Below are 13,712 nucleotides of genomic sequence, written 5' to 3'. Positions count from 1 at the left end.
TAGTTGTAAGTTCTTTTCAACAACAAGTGGACATACAGTGCATCTGTGTGCACTTACAGCTCACTAGGAACTGTAGAAAGAACCTGGAAAGGATACAGTTCCTTTTTCCATTTTATAATTCTAGAATTAATATGTGCAGCTCTGCATGTGAGGTACCAATAATTCAGTGAACATGAAAGAAGTTCATAAACTAAAGACACAAAGAAACAAATACTTATTGAGCACCTTTCTGATGATAAACATTTATACTCAATAATTTCATGAAGGAGGTTGTTATCACCACACTCATACGGAGATTTCTAAGGCCCAGATCATTTAAGTAACTTGCCCAAAGTTACTCAAGCTGGCTATATAGGAGAACTGGGATTTGAGCCCAGCTTCATCTGACTCTGGTATGCACACCAATTCTGTCCTCTACACCATGCTGCCTGTTCATTTTAAGTTTGAAAAAATGCAGGGGGAGGATATATCTTTTGTGGCATTATAGCTAAAGAGGGAACAAAGGGTAGAACCAAAGAAAACCAATTTAAAGGTAAAAAACCATTCCGTGGGAATTTGCCAGTCACCATCACCAGCTCAGTCGATGCAGATATTGAAACATGAACCCCACACACATTGAGCTCAAGAAGTTCTTCGTGAACAGCTGTTAATTTGACTGGGTAGGGGCGGGTGGGAGGGTTTTGGAGTCTTTGAGTCCGTTGAATATTGTAAACTCTTCTTTCCCTGAAGAATCCGAGGCAGTTGTTGAAACCAAAATGGAGAACAAACCCACCTCCTCAGAATTGCAGAAGATGCAAGAGAAACAGAAACTGAGCAAAGAGCCGGGCTCGGGAGTGCCCTTTGTTCTCATTACAACCCTTCTGGTTGTTCCCGTGGCTGTCCTGCTGGCCATTGCCTTATTTATTCGGTGGAAAAAATCAAGGGCTTTTGGAGGCAAGTAAAATGAGCCCCTTGAACTTGGAACCTACCTTCGAAAGAATGTTTGGCCTGATTATCCTCAAAGTTCGGTTGTGATTTTTTTCAGTGTTTCATTGTTTTTTCTTTAAGTGTTCTCTACTTTTTTCAGTGTTATTGTCTACATTCCAAATATTGTCTGTAGTTAATATCACAGTGGAAAATATATCTGGAGCTTCAGAATTTGAATAGTTAGATTAAAATATAACCTTTAGTATTGCCTTTTAGCATTGACTTAAACCCATTTAATGTCCCCATGTGAAAATGCGTAGATAAATAGAGTCAGTATAAATGAGCTGAAGGGTCAGGAAGGAGGAGGTCCCTGCTGTTAGAAACAGGCCCGGTCCTCAAAATGCTGGGGTTGGTTTTTTGGAAATTGTATTTTTTCCCTAGTCTTGGCTCTAGCTCCTAGCTACATGACCTTGGGCAAGTTACTTAATCTCTCTAAGCCACAGTTTTTTTCATCTATAAGGTAGGGATAGAATATTCACAAGGTTGTGTGAGGATTAAATGAAATAATGTACATAAAGCATTTATCACAGTACCTGGCACCTAGTAAGTGCTCAATTAATACCACCAATGATTATAAGGAATAATCATTGGTAATAAAGTAATAAGTCATAAGAAGTCATAAAAGATACTTGTCTTAAACCTCAACTCCCTCAGGAAACCAAATATTTCTATAAGAAACCATTGAATAATTTTTAAATAGTCATAATTTAGGCCATTAGCCTTCCCTGACCAAACAAGGGAGGGTCCAGTGCTGGTGTCAGCATTTTATCAAATCATTATCATAGTATAGGACCCAGTAGTTGAGTTCCTCTCAGGGTATCCACATAAATAAATAATCCCATTCGTGATTCTCACCTCTCAGAAACAATCAGTCCCTTGGCTGGGTCCCCAGGTCCTAAGGCAGGAGACTGTAGCTATGTCTGGGAAGGCATCCATGGACCAGGGTGGTACACAACATTTGATCACGAAACAGCATCTGATCCTATTTCAGGCCAAGGAGACCATGGCAGGGATTCAGTGCCCACGGCAAAGCCCTGACACAGAAAAGGACACAGAAACAAAACCAGAGAATTGAATTTAATAATTTGTGAAAGGGAATTTTTCTAGGACTTTCTTTTGCTTTTCATCTGCAATAGTAAAGCTCTGCAGAAATACAGCTAACTCTTCCCAACATGGACTGCTATGGAGCCCCTGTTATGGGTAAGGAACTGTGATGAGCAGAGGCAAAGATAAGTGAACTTAGTCATAGTCTTCATGAAGTTAGATGGGAGATTCAAAAGAGCAAGAATCTTGTATGTTTACTTGTTTACTGATATAGCCCCAGCACAAATAACTGGCACTAGGGGGTTGATGAAGAGTCATTGGGGAAACAACTGAATAAATAAATGGAGCTCACGGAAGAGATGACGCGTGAAAAAGAAATGACACATACAGTTATTGACAGAGGGTGGTAAGTGCAGTGATACATACCTAGGGTATCAGGAACACATGGGGCCTGGGGGCAGGTAGCAGGACCGTTGGTAATCATCCCGCACTGGAAGGAGGGTGGCTGGGCACTCAGGAAGGTTTGGTGTCTCCTGTTTGCGTCAGCACATGTGCGTGGCACTGCTGCTGGAATACGGAGTCTACAGGAGTGTGTTGGGAAGATAGAGGGACCCAGGTCGAACCATATGAAATTGCCATTTTTGAATCATGCTTTATTTAGAAAATTGCAGTTTTATACGGTTCCGTCTAATACATTTAAGTCTAAAAGTAGATCCGCCTCTCACCTTTTTTTCAACATTTGTTCCTGATAGATCTTATCCGATCTGTGAGGGCTTTTAATAACTCTCATGAAAGGCCTGCCACTTATTCAGCACACCCTTATAACATGTCAGCTCCCCATCAGACGCTGTGCTAGGCACGGGGGATGCAAAACGGACTAAGGACTGTCCTGCATCCTTGTAGAATTTATAGTCTAATTTGTTGGCTCTAATGGTCTCATAAGATTCATCTCTTCTTGCCTATTTCTCTCCCCCCACTTTTCTACCTTTGCTCTGTCCTCTGCCTGCAAGCTTTCTCGACGATGCTGCCCCCACTCCTGGTTAGAGACTTCCTAGGAGAACCCTGAGCCTTATTTCCCTCACCACAGCCCTAAAGGGAGTGTTGGAAGCAGAGCAGAGAGTGCAGGGAGATACACAGCACTCAGAGAAAGGAAGTCCGTTGGGAGTTCAGCCTCTGCCTGAGGAAAGAAAGTCGATTCTTCATGGAGATGGGCAGCCCCGTGGGGAGAATTTGGGTCACTTTGTATGGCTGAAAATACACCGGGTTTCAAGTTTTTTGCTTTCAGTCTTACATAAAAAGGAAATGATGTACATGGATTCAAAGCTTTCTCAAGCAGGACATGTACTGTTCTTAATAGAAGGACTAAAACCTCAGACCAGTATTCCTAAATTGTAATAACCAAAGCCTCCAAATTTTTACAAGTTATTGGTAATTTAATTTTGTGCTAACAGAAGTAACTAATATTTACCGAGCATTTGCTGTGTATGTACCAGGCACCGTTGTAAGCATGTCACATGCAGTATCCCATCTAAACTTTACAGAGAGGTAGGGATTGTCATGGATCCCTCTTTTCTCAGTAGAGAAAACTGAGGCTCAGAGAAGTAATTTATTGAGATCGTACCGCCTGTAAGAGACACAGGCAAGGGTCAAACCCGGCTCTGGCCATTATATACAATCACAATAACACATTGCCCTTTTTCCCCTTAGAATTCTAAGAATACATACAGACAAGAGCCAAGCCTTGTTATTAATCATTAATGATTAATCCTTATTTTCTGTTGAAAGTTGAGCCCATGGATTGAGGAGGGTGATTGGGACTGGTTTTGAAATGTGCCGTCTTTTTCTAGCAGATTCTGAACATAAACTTGAGGCCAGTTCGGGAAGAGTTCTGGGAAGACTTAGAGGTATGCTTGTGACCTTTTAGAATCCTTCACATTTGATTGAAAGTCAGCAAGCTCATGTCTTTTAAAAAGCAGGGAGATATTTTTTTATTTTCTCTTTGGAAATTAAACTCCTTGTGTACAGCATCGCCTCCCCGGTAAGAGCAGAATGCAAACCATGAACTAACCAAAGTGTGTGGCTCTGGCCGCAGGTTCTCCAGCTTCATTTTCTCTGCTTGCCATTCTGTATTTGTCGAATTCTTTTCCCCTGCCTTTTTATATGGCTTCATTTGTCTTCAGTAAATTTTCTGTCACTCCTGTTGGTGTGTCAGTGCGTGTCATGCTGAAGATGACCTTTTCATAAAGTCATTGAAATGAAGAGCTGCTCAAAGGGTTACCCATTCAGAGAGCCTGGAAAAGCAGGAGGTGAAAAGTGAATCTGAAATAATTCTGCAGAAACACATGATTCTGGGGAGCTTTGGGTTTTTTCCCTTATTTATTTTAATGAATCTGTGGAGTCATATCTTTCTGACTCGGTAGGATAAGGATTTCTGCATGTCCCTTTTTTTTTTTTTTTTTTTTTTTTGCTAATATCTACCCTTTCCCATCCCCATAAGAATTTTCAAGGAAATTGAGAATCGTTTGTGCAAATGTTACCTCAATCCTCTGTCATTGTTCGCTTTCTTCAGGAAAGGGAAGTGGAGGCTTAAACCTGGGAAACTTCTTTGCAAGCCGGAAGGGCTACAGCCGAAAAGGGTTTGACCGCCTTAGCACGGAGGGAAGCGACCAGGAGAAAGATGATGATGGGAGTGAATCAGAAGAGGAGTATTCGGCACCTCTGCCCGCACCCGCACCTTCCTCCGGAAAACGGGGCTCTGATTTAGGTTGATGAGGTTTACCAAGAATGCCAGATTCCTTTCCGTTTAGCACGTTTAGCGTTTTGTGTATTTAATTGTAAACTGTACTAGTCTGTGTGGGACTGTACACATTTTATTTACTTCGTTTTGGTTTAATTGGCTTCTGTTTCTAGTTGAGGAATTTCCTAGAAGTTCATAACAGTGCTATTGTCTTCATATGAACATAGAATCGAGAAACAGTCCTCTTCTTCCATCACACTAGTAATTTAATGATGGAAGGTTTGCTCATCTGCATTTTTGAGACTTTTCTGTAGTTTGTAAATAACCCCATTCTCTGCTTGAACACAGTATTTTCCCAATAGCACTTCCATTGCCAGTGTCTTTCTTTGGTGCCTTTCCTGTTCAGCATTCTCCTGTGGCAGTAAAGAGAACTTTGTGCTACATGACGACAAAGCTGCTAAATCTCCTTCTATTTTTTTAAAATCACTAACATTATATTGCAATGAGGGAAAGAAAAAAAGTCTCTATTTAAATTCTTTTTTTAATTTTCTTCCTCAGTTGATGTGTTTTGGGGATGTCTTATTTTTAGATGGTTACACTGTTAGATCACTATTTTCAGAATCTGAATGTAATTTGTGTAATAAAGTGTTTTCAGAGCATTAGCTGTCAGAGTGTATTTTGCAGTTTTTGCATATTTGCAGGCTTTGTATACAACTTCTGTAATAATTACACAAACCACAGATATAGTGAAACTTATTCAATGTCTTCAACCAAAAGAAATGTATTGTATTAAAATTAAGAAGGTATTTTATTATGTAGCTGATATAAATTAAAAACCAGCCTAAGAGTTTACATACATGTGAAAAACCAGGCTTTCTTTTAAAATTCAAAGAGGGTTTTGCCTGTTTATCAATCAGAAGGTAAATAGTTTAATAAAAAGTGATCATAGCTAAGAGGAAACCTATGTCTCAAATTACATATACAAATTAATCCATCAGTGTAGGTTACGACTAATGGTTTTCTCTTTAAAGAATAATTTTACTCCAAATACCCATGTATTCATAGGAATATTCATCTTACAGTGACCACAAATTACTTTTAAAACATCTTTTTCATAATCTGTCAATGCAATTTAGTAAGAACCTGATAGCTTTTCTTTTTATAATAATCAGACTCTAGAACCCTTTCTTCAAAATGCCTACTTGCAGTTCGGGCATCTTAGTAGTGGTATATTAGAGATTGAATTGACTAATCACAAAAACAATATAGAGTACTTTGCAAAAAAAATTAAATTGTCTTCCAGCTAAGTTATTTAAACTAACTTAACCTAGATTTTTTCCCCTTATAATTGACACCATATTGATCTAATTGAAAGATCTTTTTTCCTTCTCAAGTGAAGAACGCACTTTTCCTCCCTCTGACCACTCCCTTATGCTCCTTTCACCGCATTAGTGGTAAATATGTAAATGTAGAATCACAACAGCATTACCCTGGTATATGTGTGCTGTGCCTGTTCACTATATCTTTACATGTTTGTATTTCGATATCAGAATTCGTCCAGTGCCCAAGACACATATGTTATAGGTTAGCTTTGATGCTGTTCAGGTTTTCTTACATTGAGGAAATTAGTTGACTTACACTAAAGCCATGTTTTGTGATGCAGTATTTGATCATTAGCTCTATCAGCTACGTAATCTTTAATATTATGTATGCCTAATCTTGTTCCTAAAGTTTTACAGTGGCTCATGGATGCAAAAAAAAAAAAAAAAAAAGATCAAAATGATAAATTATAAGAAGGTGGGAAAGAAAAAGGGAAAACAAAGATAAAAATGGAAAAATTTATGCAAGATTAATTCTCATTACAGTTGTTCATGGGGAGAATTTGGCTCTGAACTTTCTAGCAGCTCATTAAATAGAACTTGATTAGTAACATGATTCCTGAGCCAACTAAACATTTAGAATTCCTAATAATAAGATCCGAAAAATTTGTTCCCAAGTATCTTCTGAAAGATAGCACCATGTTGTGTAATTAAAGTCTTCAACAATATCCACAGAGTAGACAAGTACATTTGCAGGTCTGTTGTTACATATGTCCCTTAATATAGCACATGGCATTATATGCCTAATATAAGCAAATGGCATTATTAACAAATTCAGAAAAAGGAAGTCTACATTACCATCCTGCCCTAGAACACCACCCTTATTCTACTAACCTGACTTAATTAAAGGTGGCAGATTAGAAATGAATGAACTGCACTGACTTCAGGCAGTCTCTCCACTGATTTTTGTTCTTAGCTGAACTTCATTTATTGAGTTAGAGATTGCACTGCCTAGGAAGTGCCTAAAGGAATAGATCCTTTCACAGTAGACTCACTGGGGAATTTAAGGAAAAAATGATTGTATGCTACCTCCAGAGATTCTGATTTGATCAGGTTACCATAGGATATTGCTATAGGTCATGTTTTTTAATTTTTACAGGTAATTCTAATGTGCAGCCAGAGTTGAAAACCACTGTCTTTGAGAATGGCTATTTTACTCTGTCAATTGCTGTAAGTGGATAGCTATATTTTCACATGAATTACAGTTTACAGAAGTTTAGAGAAGATGGGATCTGAGGTGTTTTGATACGACCATTAGTACCAAGATCTGAATGCCTTCATTGTTAAATGTTTTGAATTGGATAATTAAAATGGATATAATTGACTTATTAATAAGGCAAAGGGAAACAGCTGTACTTGATTTTTTTTTACAATAAATTATCCAGAGAATATTATATGCGGGAGTTAAAAGAATAGCTTTGTCATTCACTGAATTGGCCCTAAATTATCATATGCATAAAATCTTTTGTTCTAAGCTTTCTTCTTAGTTTATTAAATCAGCATATTCTTTTTCAAAGTTCCCATGCATCTTTAAAGTCTCACTCAGATGTTATATAGATTAAATATTTAAGTAGCTGAATGAAAGGAAAGGAAAGCCACAGACTCAGTATTTGAGCTTATTCCCCTTACTGTCACCTACCTAGGAGCTCAAAGTTGATGGAAGTCAGAGTTGTTGTGGCCTATAGCAATACTTCTCAGACTTCAGTGAATGTCTTCAGAACTAACTGGGGTACTTGTTTTAAGAAGGCTGACTCTTGATCCCATTTCCAGAGTTTCTGAGTCACTACATTGGGAGGGGCCTAGAGAGCTGCATTTTTTAAAAGCACCCCTGGTGGTTTGGATCCAGGTGTTCCATGGGCTGTCTCCAAGAAATACAGTCCTTCAGAGAGTAGCTGAGCCTTAAAACAAATTATTAGGTACACAAAACCGTTTTCTCAAATATGTAGTCTCTGTAGAGTGATGGTTAGGCCTGGAAGTCATCCACCCAGTCCCTCAAGCCTAGATCACAGAAAACTCAGCTGCACATTACCTACCAGCAGCTTCTTTCTATAGTTCCCTAGCACTGATTCTCCCACCATGGGAAATATCTTAGATGCATAGAAAGGCTACTAGGGGCCTTCCTAGAACCTCCTTTAAAAGAGCATCAAAGACAAAAGATAAAATACAAGTGATGCCTTCATGTCTTCAGCAGGTCACCATGCTAGACTTTGTGTTTCTGAGTTTTTGTGGGTTTTGTTTTGTGGTGGGGATGGGGATGGGGGCAGGTGGGCACATCTAAGGAATCAACGAAGACCATATGGTGTCTTTTTCCAGCATCATGATTTAATTAAGAGAGCATAACTGTAGAGAATGTATTGATGATGGTAAACGTGACTCCTCATTACAGCCTTAAAATTTTTGAAACACCAAAGCACAAAGATGTCAATTGTATATCCAAACGACAGATAGAAAACAAGTGCATGTGTTTTCCATGCTCAAAATTTAGTACACACTGTACTGTCATAGGGAAGGGGTTTACCAATGAAGACCTGACGATAAAGTACTCAAGTTTGATATACCAAAATAAAATGTGAAATAGGAGTTATAAAAACAAGTTTTGACAATAGCAGAGAGGACCCTTTTCATTTCTAAACAAAAATGCGTTTCATTATTCAATACATACTCTCCTAAAATGAATAAACCAGTCACGAGAATGCTCTATTTATTGCCTCTAGCATACTACAACATTCTCCATCTTTTAAAAAAAAAAAATATTGTGGGGGAAGTGGGATAAGCATGCATGTGGATGGAACAGCACAATTGCACTGGTTCTTACAACTCACTTCTAGATAAGGGGAAAGTGTTATTCATTAGTATGGCCCAGTCTTAGCCAGTATACAGTTTACAAAGACACTGGGTTAAGATTAGAAAGATCTGAAATTCCAGGTCCTAGAATTGATGATTTTATATACCATTGTATTAGTCAGACTTTTTTTCTTTTTTTAATTTTTATTGGAGTATAGTTCATCTATAATGTTGTGTTCGTTTCTGCTGTATGGCAAAGTGAATCAGCCACACATGCACACATATCCACTCTTCTTTACATTCCCCTTCCTTACAAGTCATTATAGAGGATTGAGAAGAGCTCCCCAAACTACACGGCTGGTCCCTATTAGTCATCTACCCTTAACATGTAATAGTGTGTATCTGTCAATCCCAACCTCCCAACCCATTCCCCCCCAGCTCCCCCCCCAAATCCCCAGCAGCCACAAGTTTGCCCTCCACATCTATGACTCTACCTCTCACCTGCAAACAAGTTCTAGTCAGATTTCTTCAGTCATTAATTACAACTCAGATAGACTGGAACATAAACACACCACTATACATAAAATAGATAACTAACAAGGACCTACAGTGTAGCACAGGGGACTGTACTCAATATTCTGTAATAACCTATAAGGGACAATAATGTGGAAGAGAATATATATATATATATATGCCTTTGCTGTATACCTGAAACCAACACAACACTGTAAATCAACTATACTTCAATTAAAAATCTCAAAAAGAAAAAAACCCTAAAAAATAGGCTGAAGAAAATGCTTCTTTATTAAGAATTAATACATAATAATGAAAATAATAAGAACTGATAATGTATCAAGAAAAAGGACTATTGCTGATTGATTCACATAACTGAAAAGCCAAAGCATGGCTAGATTCCAAGACTCAGAGGATGCTTATCAGAATTCTGCCTCCCTCCATCCTCTTTTGTTTGGCTCTTTTCCCTCTAGGACTCACATTCATGCAGACTCTCCACACGTGTGGTAATAAAAGTGACAGTCAGCAGCTCTACGTTGAAATCCCACCAGCAGTAACTCTGAGACAAATAGCTTCTCTTTCTAAAGAGTTCCAGTACATTGACTAATTGGCCTGATCCGGTTCATGCACCAACCTCAGAACCAGTAACTCTGGGCAGGGAAAGTGTGATACATCGAACTTGGGTAGAGTCACGTCCCACAGTCACCACACTGCCAATTTATAAAGGATTTGTTTCCCCCCAAAAATTTCAGATACTGTTGCCAGGTGACTAGGGTAGATTCTGGGAAGGAATAAGAGCAGATATTCATTGCTACTATCTTAAGACCATAACCACTTAACCATATTTTCTCAGACAAAGGGGTTAACGGAAAGAGCTATGTGTGTCGTGGTTAAACTATTGCATTAAAAAGGGATATTGAGTGATTAAATCTACACCAACGTATTCATGAAGATAGTCTCAAATGCCCACAAACAATACTGAGCACAAGAACAAATGTGTTTCTTTTTCAGAAACGACAATGGATTTGCAAAGATTTATCCGTCAGTCCTCCTTGTAGTCCACTCTTGGGAGTGAGGAAAGTTTTCCTTGAATGTCCTAAGAAAATGTTCCCTAACATGCATCACGAGGTGATTTCTGAGCTAATCCTTAGCAAAGGGAATGGGATTCCTTTTAGACCCCTCAGGCCCATGCATGAAGCTTGGGTGGGATCAACTTTCCTTAAGTCCCAAGGCCTCCTAAGAGAAGTCCTATACACCTAAACAAAATTCAGATAGGAAGAAAAGATAGAAGAAAATGGCTTCTGAGTAGGCGATCAACAATCCACTACAGGCTGGCTGCATTCCATGTTTAGAGAATAAAAATCACTTATTGATAGATACCTGCTAAGCTCCCAAACCTCAAGTAGCTCACAATCTAGAGAAGAAAGTATGATATGTGTTAAGTTCAGTGTTACGTGATAGAAGGATAGCCAGAGACCTGATGAAGTTTGGAGTAAGGGATCATAGAAAGTATACGCTAATGTTTAAGAAGGCATTTGATAGAAAACAAAGTTAAATGGAAGTTGTTTGTAGGGAAAAATTCTCTTTCCATAGTTCTCCAATAGCTTTTTAGTCAATCACCCTAGAGCCTTTCTAAAAACCAAGTATTGTATGGTTTTCTCATTATATTGTTGATATTCTTTCAATAAAAATATAATTCCAGAGTAACAAAAAGAATCTAATAAAAGTTCCAAAAAACAAAGGTTCTAGGTGACAGTTGAAAGTATGTTCTGAAAACAAAGGCTGCAAAACATTGCATTGGTCCTAAAGTTCCTGGGCTGAAAAGAGCCTGAAGTACAGACCAAAGTTTAGAAAACATTTTTAGTGATGTTTTCACATTTGTATATGTAAATAGTTAAATTATCGTGTTACTTTCCTTAAAATACCTAGCATTGGGTTGGCCAAAAATTTCATTTGGCCAACCCAATATATCCCTTTAATTATTTAGAAAGACTAGAATAAACATGTGCACTACAAGTAAATAAATTGATGATAGATCAATAGATGATTGATTGATAGACTGACAGACATAGCAGGAAAAGAGAGATAAAAGAGACGTTCACCTTATAGACTCCCCGTAAAGATTGCTTCAGGGTAGTTGTTACCAGTGTAGTGAATGGCTGACATCTGGTGGTAAAACTTAGTATAAACTTTGCATGGATTTTTGCACTCATAAAAGAGGTGCTATTCAGTGAAAGATGGCTCTGCCTTCAAGAAGAATAATTTAAAATGCTGCTAGTCATCTAGCTTTCATGGCTACACCACGCTGTATGGTCAGGCCACTCAAGACGGCTGTTCTCCTGCTCTCTGTACATCCCCTGCTCCACCGGTGCCTGCTTCTCCTCCAGCCTGCTCACATGAACATGCTTGCCCCTTGCCCCAGCTAGTGACTGTGCTAATCATTAGGCAAGAATGGCTCCACCCGCTAGTTATTAAAGGTCATGGGCATTAACCTGAGGGGCTGCGAGGGACGTGCCCCCAGCTGCTGGTTTCCCTGGTAACGGATGAGCCAACCTGATGTCAATTCCCCTATAAAGAGCAGCCTCCTTCTTCCCAAGTAGCATAGCTTGCGGCCGTATCCTGCCTGCCGTCGGCCGTCCGCAGTGGCGGTGTTGCTGCAGAACTTTTTGTTTCAGATAAGTAACATCCCCCTGTCCAATAAACCACTGTCCTCTGGGCTCTTACTTTGGTCTTACAAGGCTTGCAGGGTGCAGCTCAACAATTGACGAGCCAGCCAGGAGACCAGGGAAACGCCTGTGAACACCAAGATGTCAGGAAACAAGGCGGTAGGGTGGAAAGTTGCAGGGGTAATTCTGAGGCGGCCGTCCACTAGCATGTGGGGCCCTGGGACAGCTGTCTACCGTGAGAGATGTCTTTCTCTTCCATTTTATTGGTGACATCATGTTGACCTCAGAGCCTCGTGCTCATGGCTCATCTGACTGCCATGGGATAGCTGGTGAATACAGACACAATGCAAGTACCTGGGTTGTCTACAAAATACAGGCATACCCCAACCCACCACCCGTAAACAATTATGGACACAAGTTAGTGATATTAACTCGGGGACAGGCTTGTGTAGTGAATGTGACCAGTTTTTCTGAAGGGTTTTGATTGGAGCCTGTGCCAAGAGCAAAATAATAAAAAGAGTACCCTTGGGCTTCTGATCCCAGCTATGGAAGGGGACAGAGCGACCATATAGGGACGGAACAACAGCTATATGCCATCTACAATGCGCTACAACAGGTGGAGGACATTACAAAACGCCTACCCGAGTTCTGGAGCAAGGCAAAAAAAAAAACTATTCAGGGTCTAGAACAGCTATGTGTGACATGGGGGGCCCCCATGGACATCAATAGTGACCAAAGAACCCATTTCCCAGGCCATTAAGTTCAGGAATGAGCTGATAAAAAAGCCACACATTGGCATTTCCACCTGTCTGATTACCCCACTGCTGCTGGATAACCAAAAGGATGAATGGATTCAAATAACAAGTGAGACAGAAATCTGCTCTCTCAACACGTGAACTAGGAGGATAACTCAAGCCGTATGAACTATAACTGAACATCCAGGAGCAATCAACCCAGTGCCTACGCCATGTTAACCCAGAGGCAACTAGTCAACACCAGCCATGTTCAACTGTTGACCACCAAAGGACCATTGCCAACTACCAGTCAGGACAATAACTCGCTTTCGGGCTTCCCACGGGATCTACCCACGGGAAACACGTTATGGAATGGCTCTGGGACTGGCAGGTAAGTCCCTGGTAGTTTGAATTTTCTGCCCTGTGGGGAATAGGAGTAGAAAGGGATTTACAGATTTTACCTGTGTTTTATCAGCCTCACCTAAGACAGCTAATGTGATTAATCTGGGACCCCTCCTGGAAAAAGGCACCATTACATTAACCCTGGGGTCTGTTGTTACACCACCTGTCCAGGGTTCAGCATGGGCTGTGGGCTCTGAGGTTGGACAGGCGGATGGTTCTGCAGGTCAGGACAAAGCCACGTGCAGGGGTGGGATTGTCTCAGAATGTGGTTACTGCTTTTTTGTTGCTTAATGGTCATCATCTTCCCTGTATCATGCCTGTTAGACATCTCACATTTCATCCCTAGTGTGAGTGGAGGGAATTTGTTCTGACTGGGCAACAACGGTGGCCTTACTGTGAAGTGAATTTGATTGCTGTGTCTAAAGCGAGATGCCGTTGTCATCCTCTGAACTTCTGTGAAAAATGGACTCAATAAGCACCTGGCTCT

General features: G+C 39.9%; 1 protein-coding gene across 14 annotated transcripts in view; it reads left to right on the top strand.

Annotated features, from left to right (window-relative positions):
* PAM (peptidylglycine alpha-amidating monooxygenase) overlaps positions 1–5,409 on the top strand; it is a 275,420-nt gene extending 270,011 nt beyond the window's left edge. For 3 of the 14 annotated variants that reach the window (XM_057738252.1, XM_057738255.1, XM_057738308.1), the window contains 3 exons: positions 730–933; positions 3,858–3,914; positions 4,580–5,409. In XM_057738252.1, the coding sequence (XP_057594235.1) occupies positions 730–933; positions 3,858–3,914; positions 4,580–4,779 (461 nt within the window). In that variant the 3' untranslated portion in view covers positions 4,780–5,409. Of the gene's footprint in view, positions 1–729; positions 934–3,857; positions 3,915–4,579 lie in introns of those variants that run through there. The other 11 variants (XM_057738264.1, XM_057738316.1, XM_057738350.1 and 8 more) reach the window with 6 other exon arrangements.
* The last annotated feature ends 8,303 nt before the right edge of the window (positions 5,410–13,712 follow it).

This window comes from Hippopotamus amphibius, chromosome 1 (genome assembly GCF_030028045.1).
Source record: "Hippopotamus amphibius kiboko isolate mHipAmp2 chromosome 1, mHipAmp2.hap2, whole genome shotgun sequence".
NCBI lineage: Eukaryota > Metazoa > Chordata > Mammalia > Artiodactyla > Hippopotamidae > Hippopotamus > Hippopotamus amphibius.
Note: the sequence above shows the minus strand (reverse complement) of the source record. Positions and strands in the feature narration are given on the sequence as shown.